Genomic DNA, 10,249 nt, shown 5'->3' on the forward strand with positions numbered 1-10,249 from the left:
CCTCCAGGTGTCTGCTGTCCTGGGGTATTTAGAATGCCCAAGTAGGGAGAATCCTACTTTTCCACTTCTACTCAGACCTTGGGCTCATTTCAGTTCCTTAACTTCAGGGTTTGGGGCCTCCAGTTCCTCCTGTGCAGTTTTGATTTCAGCCTTAAGAAGCTAAATTCTTCTCATCCCAATGGACTGGAGGTCTCTGCCTGGTGTCTGTAATGTAGGGTCCTGGAGGTTAGGTGTAGTGTTGAGGCTGCAGGATGGGGCCTATGGGAGGTGGAGATGGGTCGTTATGGAGCTGGGAATAAGGGCGTCCTCAGATGAGGTGTGGGCCCCATTGACAGCAGCCTCCCCTGACTCCAGATGCTTTCTCCTTGGCATGTGGCATCCCTGGTCAGGGAGAGCCCAACATGGCTGAAGCCCTCTGCCAACGAAGGCTTGGGAGCCTCGAGTAGTTGTAGGAAGTCTTTGATGGAGGAAACCAATGTAAATGGGTGGCGACTGACAGAAGAAATGGAGCCCCTGCCAATGGGCCAGTGGGGCTGGAACCATAGCGTGCCCTGGGGGTGCATGGGGATGGAGAGATGTGAAGTGGGGGCAGAAGGCACCATTGAGAAGAAGGTGAGGCCGGACCGGATTTTCTGATGCTCTTTTGCAGAGCGTTTTTACCGATTGATCTTCGCATGTATTTTGAGCCCTTGCGTCATCTCCAACATATTTGGGTTTTCAAAGTCCCTTCAGGTTCTCTGACCGTGTGCCTGGAGTTGTGGATCCTGAAAGGATTGTTTGGTGAGCATAGCGGGAGCTTGCACCCTTGGAGAATAAGGCGGGTGAATATGGTCTGGTAATTTCTACCATACTCCCTAGCCTAGTGGGTCCTTTATGTAGCATCTCCTACACAAGCCATCAGGCCAGTCTAAGTGAACCCCGCAGAAGTGCCCTTTTCCTTCAAGGCCTAAAGTTACTTTTACCATCTTAATCTGCTCTCTTCCTGGGGACAGCTGCTGCTGCTGCTGCTGCTGCTACTGTTGCTGGCTAAGCACCCTCTTCCCTTCCCAGGTTTGGAGTGTGAACTATTGTCGCAATTTCAAGAAACCTACATGGTGTCTGTGGTAATTAAAGTAGACTTGAAGGGCATGATCCTGTGCATTCGGGGATTGGATACTCTTAAATATTGTGCAATGTTCCTGATTGTGTCACTAGCTTGCCATCTCCGGATCAAACGAAATCAAGGTAAATGGCTTCACATAACCTGGCAGAAGGTATTTTATTTCCCAGGGGGATCTAAAAAGGTGGCTTTTCTCACCATTTATGTTCCTTTTAGTTAGGTCCATGCTCTAAGGCCCAGGGCAGAGTTCTTGAAAGCACTACCCAATCTAAGGATGCCCTAGGCATAGGTATGTTTTTCCAGTTAAGAATTGAGTCCCTCAGTAGCTCCTCTCTAGAAGGACAGACTCTGGCAAATCTCTTTGCCTAGCCCACCTTTTAGCTTCACCTGATTGGGTATCTCAGCCCAGAGTCTGAGGACCAGAAGCGTCAGGGTCACAGAGGGTCACTGGTGAGAAATCTTAGTTCACTCAGGTGCCCACTCCACTGCCATGGAACCAGAAACGGCAGAGGCAAGGCATGGCAGCCTGTGTTTTAACAAGCCCTCCATTGGATGCCAACCAGGCCTCAGGCCAGAATCCTCCCTAGAAAATCACCTCTGCAAGTATGCGCCTGACCAGCCATTTTCTCCTTAGCCAGAGCCTGGGCCAGGGGCCTGCAAAGTCCAGTGTGGTGGTCCTCGAGGTACTTCATCTAAGGTGGAGGGATGTCCAGAGCACGCTTCAGATGCGCTTTGCCATGACTTCAACACAGGGACAGCCTTGCCTGTGGAAAAGCCTGCTGACCTGGAGACCAGGATGCCAAGCTCCAGATCTGCTGGTGGCTCCACAGCTGGAGAGGGGTGGCGGTTTTTACCAGTGTTTTTAACTGTATTGTGTTCTTTTTACTGCAATGTCCTGCTCTTAAGTGGAGTTTTAATGGTTTTATAATAAATAAAAGGCGCAGCTGGGAGAGAGGACCTAGCATCTGACTTGAAGAAGATCTTGCCTGTTTGTTTGTGTTATTGGTTTCTATTGTTGCTCTTTTGCCTTGTTTTTCTGACCCATAAATATTCTTCCTCAAGTAAGATGAAGAGGTAAAAGACCTCTTCTTAGAGTCCTTTGGCCTTCTCCTGGATGGTGTGTGGGTTTTGTCTGGAGGAGTCCCTTCTGCCCACTGCTGAAGGTGAGGCTCTCACCTGGGTCTGCAGCAGCTCAGAGTTTCATGGAGGTCGCTGGGGGAAGGGAGAAGAGATGCAGGCAGCAGTGTCTCTGTGAAGGAATGCCTGCATCTGGGTTGTCTGTCACAGGGCTCACTGCTGGTGCTGCCGGGTGGGGGGGGGGGAGGGGCAGTCCAGCCTCAGCCTTTGAGAACCCGGGTTAGACTGAGATGAGGATTTTAACTGGAGATGCTTGTAGAACAGGCTCTGTGCAATTTTTCTTCTTAGACAGTAGAATTGATCCTCCTGTTAGGACAGCCTAGGGGTACTTTTCTTTTCCTTTTTTTTTTCTTCTTTAAGATTTATTGACTATTATGTATACTGTACACTGCTCTGCCTGCATGTATACCTGCAGGCCAGAAGAAGGCATCATTATGGATGGTTGTGAGCCACCATGTGGTTGCTGGGAATTGAACTCAGGTCCTCTGGAGGAGCAGTGCCCTTAACTTCTGAGCCATCTCTCGAGGCCTGTTTTCTGTCTTTCAAGACAAGGTTTCTCTGTGCAACCTTGGCTGTCCTGGTACTTGCTTTGTAAAGCAGGCTAGCCTCACATTTATAGAGATCCTTCTGCCTCTGCCTCCTCAGTGCTGGGATTACATATGTGCACCACTGCCCGACCACGACTGGCTCTTTTTTTTTTTTTTTTTAAAGACAAGGTTTCTCTGTGTAGCCTTGGCTGTCCAGGACTAACTTTGTAGACTAGGCTGGCCTCAAACTCACAGAGATCCTCCTGCCTCTGCCTCCTCAGTGCTGGGATTAAAGGCGTGTACCACCACCACCCGGCTCCACGACTGGCTTTTTATGTCTGAGATAGAATCTTGCTAATTGAACCTCAAGTGAAAATTAAATAATTAAATCATGAACACATTGCACTCTCTTAATTGGTACCATCTGAGGTGAGGAGGGATGGCCCATGGCTGCAATCCTAGCACCGGGAAGGAGGTGGGGGAAGACCTTGGAGCCTCAGCAGCTGCATGGGAAGATCCTGCTGTCAAATGCAGAACAAAACTGTCAAGTAGGTTTAAACAGTAGATAGATGTAGATGCTCACACGCGTGTGCTGCGACAACAGTTAGTGAGAGAAGTCTGAATTAGAAGGAGAACAAGGAGGGCGGGTTGGAGGGTTTGGAGAGAGGACAGGGAGGGGAGACGTGATATAATCTCACAAATAAAAGAAAAAAATATAGAAGTTTTCAGAGTGAATTTGGTAACATTTGGGAGCTTATTCTTCTGATTTTCAGTATTCTAAACACCCTCAGGGCACAGGTTCTCTCATCCTTTCCTTCATCGTCAGGTCCAGGAGAGACTATACCCCTTCTCCCGAGGTCACCGCCAAGGACCAGTGAGCGGCAAAGCAAGCCTCACTCTTACCACCTTGTCTTTATCGTAGTGAGCACACACTAGGTAATAATAATTTTTATTAAAACTGAATGCAAAACTGTTAATGTCACAACTTTTTATTTCTTCATTACTTGTTAAGTTGCAGCTGAATCCATTAAAAAAAAATTATGGTTATCACCGGAAGGTCATGGTTTTATCAGGCTGTCTTCAAACATAGGTGTGTGTCATGCATACATGCACCATCTTACCCCGTCACCCTCCCTCGGGCTGAGGGAAGCCCTTGCTCTCCCAGGTTAGATTGGCAGGTCTGCTTTCCTCTTCCCTGGACTCTATCACTCTCTAGTTTGCTGCCAATCTCTTCCTCTGCCCTCAAAGCCGTTGTGGGCCACAAACATGAACACACACACACACACACACACACACACACACAGACACACACACACACAGACACACACACACACACACACACAGTCTTTATGTGAAAGGAAAGCTGGAGCAGTGACCTCAATCATTTCATCTAATGTAAATGACTTTCAGTCCCTTTTATTTTCATGATAATGCCAAGGTTCCTTTTTTTTTTTTTTTTTTTTCCCCTTTGCTAGTGCATAAAATTTCACTGTGTATGCAGACCACAGATCTTTCTCCAGGCTGGCTCCATTTCCTGCTGCCGTCAATCATGGAGATGCTGTGATCTCTGTGGTGGGAGGCCTGGAGTCTTTGGGTATGGACCCAGGATTGGTTTGTCTGGGTCAGATGGTGGTATTATTGTCTGTCTTTTGAGGAACCGCGGGGCTGCTTTCACAGCGTCTGCATGAGTTTACACACCACCAACAGTCAATCAGTGTTCCTATTTCCTCACAGTGTCACTGCCCACTTTTTGTCCTTTTTTATTTATAGGTAAGTGTGTACACATGTATGTGTGTCACAGTGCACATATAAGGTCAGAGGACATCTCACTGTAGTTGGTTTTTCTCCTTTCACTGTGTAGGATCAGGGAGTTAAGTTTAGGTGTTGAGTTGGCAGGTGGTGCCTTTACCCACTGAGACATCTTGTGACACCTTCATGGGTGCCTGTGGTGATATTTTTCCTTAAAAAGTAGCCGGGCGTGGTGGCGCACGCCTTTAATCCCAGCACTCGGGAGGCAGAGGCAGGCGGATCGCTGTGAGTTCGAGGCCAGCCTGGTCTACAAAGTGAGTCCGGGACAGTCAAGGCTACACAGAGAACCCCTGTCTCAAAAAACCATAAAAAAAAAAAAAAGTAATTAAAACATAATCACACCATTTTTCACCATTTCTTCCCTTCTAGCCTTCCACTGTCCACCCCTCCTGACCTCTCTCCCAAATTCACAGCCTCCCTTTCTTTAACCATGGTTACGTGCTCATATAAACAAGCAGACACCAAGGCAAGAAGGTAGTCTGATCCTAACTAGTTTATTTTAGGCACATTTAAGCACAATTTGGTGACAAAGAGTTCTGGTGATAAGTAACTCAATCCTGTGTGCACAATGAAGCTTAAAACGTGAAAACTCTTTGTGATGGTACCTGTGACCGCATCCATAACTGTGGCTCTGTGGGTCGACAAGCTCACGGTTAGGGTCTGGTGGAGGCTGCAGTGTGGTCTGGGCCACAGAGACAGCTCCACCATTACAGGCTGTTACCAATGTTCTTTCTCAGGCTTCTATGTGAAAACAGGTTACATGTCCTTTTCTTTGAAGGGACAGCCTTGTGTGTTGAACATTCCTGGACCCTTCCTGCTTCTCTGTGACACAAGGACCCTGTGCCTCCCACAGCTGGGGGAGGGGCTGGACTTGTGTGCAAATTGAGCATCCTGCAGGGCGTAGTGGCACATGCCTGTAATGCTAGCACTCAGGAGGCAGAGGCAGGATTTTTTTTTTTTTTGTTGTCGTTGTTTTTTTTTTTTTTTTCAAGACAGGGTTTCTCTGGGTAGCCTTGGCTGTCCCGGGCTGCTTTGTAGACCAGGCTGGCTTCGAACTCACAGAGGTCCACTTACTTCTGCCTCCCAGAGATCTGGGATTAAAGGCTTGTGCCACCATGCTCGCTTATTGTTTTCTTTCTTTCTTTCCTTTTTTTGGTTTTTCGAGACAGGGTTTCTCTGTGTAGCCTTGGCTGTCCTGAACTTGCTTTGTAGTCCAGGCTGGCCTCGAACTCACAGCAATCTTTAAAAAAAAAAAACTCTATCTGGTGAAGTGGCACAGGCCTGTAATCCTAGCACTCAGGAGTCAAACGTGGGTGGGTCTCTGTGAGTTTGAGGCCAGCCTGGTCTACAAAACAAGTCCAGGACAGCCAAGGCTCCCCAGAGATATCCTGTTCAAAAAACAAAAAACAAAACAAAACAAAATTCGTTTACTATACTTAATGCCTGCTCCCCCAATTTGTGCTCTCTCTCTCTCTCTCTCTCTCTCTCTCTCCCTCCTAAAGGTTATTTTCTACCATTTTTCTTTTCATTCCATCCTCTTTTAAAATGATTTTCCTTTATATATTTTGGTATATTCTACATTGGTGTTGGTTATTCCTTTCCTTTCTGGTGATTTATTTATTTATTACTGATTTTGGTTTTTTTGTTTGTTTATCGAGACAGGGTTTGTCTCTGTAGCCCTGGCTGCCTGGACCGCTGGCCACACAGTGTTCTTCACTTCTGAACCCTGGCTCAGTACCCCCTCTGCTTGGCTGTTGAAACAGGTCACACAGTGTGGTTCAGTCCAGCTTTAAGTTCAGGCCCCTCCTACTTCAACTTCCAAAGTGTTTATTCCAGACACTGTAGAAACTTTTAGACAACTCTGAATGCTATTCTTATTTGTTTCTTCCTTGCCCTCTGACTCTCTGTTTACATGACAATTGGAACCAGTTTTCCCTTTGTCCCCTTGCTCTATTGTAAAGCAATGTCCTAAGACCTCCAAACCTTTTCAATATCCAGGCTTCACTAACCTGCATCCAACAGATGTAGCTATGGCTGATCATTTTCTAAATTGTTAGGGCTCCTGGCTGCAATAAAGCCCAAACCAAGTTTGGTCCCAGTTCTCAGGAGGCTGAGGCAGGGGGATCTCTGAGTTCTCCAAGCCAGCCTGCTCTACAGAGAGTTCCAGGACAGCCAGGGACACACAGAGAACACTGTCTCAAACTAACTAACAAAAAACAAAAACAAAAACCTAAGCAAGCAAACAAACAAAAAGCCCAAACCAAATCGTTGCTTTAAGCTGTTGTAATCTTCAGCTGAAAGGACTTGACATGGTAGCAGGCTGTGCTGGGCCTGGGAAAACGCAGGTGGTTCATCTTAAAGCTCAAAACAGTGAAATCACCTCCTCACCAGGGAGCCCACTCCATGGCTTCAAAGATGTTGGAAACACTGGTTTTAATAATGAATAACCATGTTTATTCAGAGGCTAGCCTGAAGCCTACACCATATTGGGGTGGTGTGGCCAAGCAGGGAACACTTGAGCTTTTAAACCCAGGTCAGTTCAAAACTTCCAAACCAGGCCCTTCAAGGATGATGGTGGGCACACTTTAAGGCACCTAAGGCTTTTAGCGAAAAGAATGAATCTTCGACATTTTTCTTCATTTTTATTAAATGAAATCTAATTTTTGAATTCTTGGGAGTTGCTAAGGTGCCACACAAATTGACACCCCGGATCTAGTTCCTTCCGGATGAGGAAAACCATAGTGTTTTAGACATCTTCAAACCTCCCAGCATGGACCCCAGCTTATCCGGGTTCAGGCCCACTCAGTTATTTCAGAGAGAGGCCATCAGTGCCGGCTTCTGTCCCCAAGACCCCTGGATTCAGAAGAACAAGGTAGTATAGGTGACAACCACAGTTAATCTGGGACAGCTGGGCTGGGCTGGGCTGGGCAGGGAAGGGTGTTGGCCTGGTCTCCTAGGGGCACAGCCTGAGGGTGCAGGCAGTGAGTCTGAGATTGGGCCCTGAAGGGGGTGGGCCTAGTGGGCGGGGCCTAGCCAGACTCCGCCCCCATTGGTGCTAAACTCCTCAGCTCTGGGGCTTTCAGCCACAAGGTTAATCCTGACCTAGTCTTCCCTGGAAACTGGTTGCTTGGCCAGGAACTGAGATGGGAACCCTCCCGCCCCGGAAAGAAATCCCGCCATGGGTGAAAGTTCCTGAAGACCTGAAAGATCCAGAAGTATTACAAGTCCACACGGTGGTGCTAAGATCTTTGTTCGGTGAGTGGCAAGTTTTGACCTGGCTACCCAGGCCCAGGCTCTTTGGTCTAGAGCTCTCATTTCCTTTCCCCAACAGGCCCACAGGGATATCGAATCCCTCACATGGAGCAGGTGAGCCGGGCCATGTTCGAGCTGAAGACTCTGGAATCTTCTGAACTCACCGACATCTTAGTTTATGGCTCTTACCACAACAAGGTTCGGGCTAAATGGATACTGCAGTCCATGGTTGAGAGGTACCACCTGCGTCAGGAGAGAGGTGAGAGTGGCTCCTGCAGGTGCTCTGAACCAAGGCTTGGAGCAGCCTCCTCCCTCTGCCGCCCTTACCTCTTCCTCACCACTCCACCGCCTGCGTTCCCTAAGGGCCTTAACTTGGGCATCACCAGGATCCCTCTCCCCGTTGGTCTGTCTCTGAGAATGTTTTGGGAGTTGGGGCGGGGGAGCAGAGGTCAGTGTAAGGTGGTGTAAGACTGAGACCTCTAGAGAGATCTCTAGTCTATTCCCGGAGTCTCCACTAAGAGACGGAGTCCATTGTTGATGTAAATGCATAGCAATAGGAATTTATTGAGCCATAGCGATGGGGTCTGTCCAGCTCTTTTAAGCTGCAGACCCCGAGAAACAGGCACAGGTCTTTTATAAGTTTTAGACAAAGAAATGAGTTTTACAGTATGTGATTGGTTGGCATTTGGGCAGAAAAGCTGCAAGCAGGGAGTTACAAGTCTTGGCGTTTGGTGGTTGGATAATGGGTGGAGGGGCAAGCTGACCTGTGGAGAAGATTGGTTGAAGCAGTCACAGGGGGCGTTTAGGAACTTTTTTAGTTGGGGAAATTTTAAACACAGCTGGTTGTCCTTGAGTCCAGGTGGACTCTGAGCACAGACTGAGACCTTGAGTCAAGTTGGACTCTTCAAGGTTTTTCCTGTCCCTGCCACACACACACACACACACACACAGTGATCTGATATCTATCTGTCCTTGGTTCAAGCTGAACCCCCTAGAAATGTACATGCTTTGGCCTTAATGGGGGTCTTTAAGGGAGGACTGAGTAGGCTGACTTTTACATTTTCCCACACTTTGGCTTTAATGGGGTTCCTTAAGGGGGCTGGTTCCTTCAGTGGGAAGGAGTTGGACTACTCCCTCTAGGCAGGGTTTTCCTAGGTAACTCTGTCCCACCCAACCCCCACCTCCAGGCTTCTAGGAGAACGTTGAAACTGGCCCAGTGTGCTTAGAATGGAATTAGAGGTCCACAAAAGATGCTGAAAGAGGTGGTGAATCCTGAGGGCTCCTCCAACACTTATCCCCCAGTTGGTGTTTCTCATGCAGGGATGCACAAGCTGGAGGAAGCCATGAAGACCCTGGAGCTAGACCAGTGTTGGGAGTGATGCCAGCTTCCGGTCAATTTGACCTGTGCCTCCACACAGATTAGGCTGTGGCCGGTGGTGGAGTGGTTCTGTCGTGCTTTTTAACTTTATTATATCCTTTTTAGCTAATGAGATATCAGGGGGGTGGGGGGGGGGAATCCCTGCTTGCAATGAGTTCTGATGTGAATATCTTGTTCCAGGGTTGTCAGCTAAAAAAATAAAATTTAAAGTTTATTTTTATCTAGTGGATTGAAGGCCACAATTTTATATCATATGTACCATGAAGGTGTGAGTCTTTTTGCTTGTTTGTTTTTTGGAGTCAGGGTTTCTCTGTGTAGCCTTCGCTGTCCTGGACTTGCTTTGTAGACCAGGCTGGCCTCCAACTCACAACGATCCATCTGCCTCTGTCTTCCCCAGTGATGGGATTACAGGCGTGTGCCACCGTGTCTGGCAGTGTGTGTGTGTGTGTGTAAAATAATTCGTATATACACATTAGCATTGAGATATATACACACATCTATACATTGGTATGCATCAAACATCAATCCTCCTGCCCCGCCTTCCTGACTATTTGGGATTACAGGTATGAGGACCACTCATGTGTTCAATAAATATTTTTTTAATTAAAATCTTATTAGGTGTATATAGGTTTTTTGTATATATATTTATAGACATAGCATGTGTGTGTATTGTCAGAGAGGTGTTGGGCCCCCTGGAAATGGAGACGGTTATGAGCACCAGGTGTGTGGGTGCTGGAAACTGAACTCAAATCCTCTGCAAAAGCAACAAGTGCTCTTAACCACTGAGGCATCTTCTGGCCCCACAGTAAATCTGAGGCTGTTCTCCCAGGGCCTGAATGGGCTAGACTTCTCCCGTCTTGGATCTGAAGGAGGGACTCTAGCCTTAAGCCATCCTCCAGGTTCCCGTCACAGAACAAGCACAGACAACACCATCAGCATCCTCTGTACAGTTTCCGGTGTCGTCTGATGCCTCTCCTCATGTGGGTCTGTGGGAAGACAAAGCTTGCTAACATCCCAATCTTCACTGCATTACTGTTTTGAATCTCA

The 10,249-nt window shown here is 47.7% G+C and overlaps 1 protein-coding gene across 1 annotated transcript; it reads left to right on the plus strand.

Moving 5' to 3' along the window:
- Positions 1-7,715: 7,715 nt before the first annotated feature.
- On the plus strand, positions 7,716-9,203 carry LOC127183963 (developmental pluripotency-associated protein 5A-like). Its single transcript, XM_051140129.1, has 3 exons — positions 7,716-7,827; positions 7,904-8,083; positions 9,145-9,203. The coding sequence occupies exons 1-3, from the start codon at positions 7,716-7,718 to the stop codon at positions 9,201-9,203; spliced, it is 351 nt and encodes a 116-aa protein (XP_050996086.1).
- Positions 9,204-10,249: the final 1,046 nt, after the last annotated feature.

This window comes from Acomys russatus, chromosome 32 (genome assembly GCF_903995435.1).
Source record: "Acomys russatus chromosome 32, mAcoRus1.1, whole genome shotgun sequence".
NCBI classification, from domain to species: domain Eukaryota; kingdom Metazoa; phylum Chordata; class Mammalia; order Rodentia; family Muridae; genus Acomys; species Acomys russatus.

Bases quoted from the DNA above. Each gene is read 5' to 3' on its own strand.
- LOC127183963 (XM_051140129.1), top strand. From the start codon at position 7,716: ATGGGAACCCTCCCGCCCCGGAAAGAAATCCCGCCATGGGTGAAAGTT. The intron at 7,828-7,903 runs GTGAGTGGCAAG...TTTCCCCAACAG, and splicing joins GGTGCTAAGATCTTTGTTCG to GCCCACAGGGATATCGAATC. The intron at 8,084-9,144 runs GTGAGAGTGGCT...TTTCTCATGCAG, and splicing joins CCACCTGCGTCAGGAGAGAG to GGATGCACAAGCTGGAGGAA.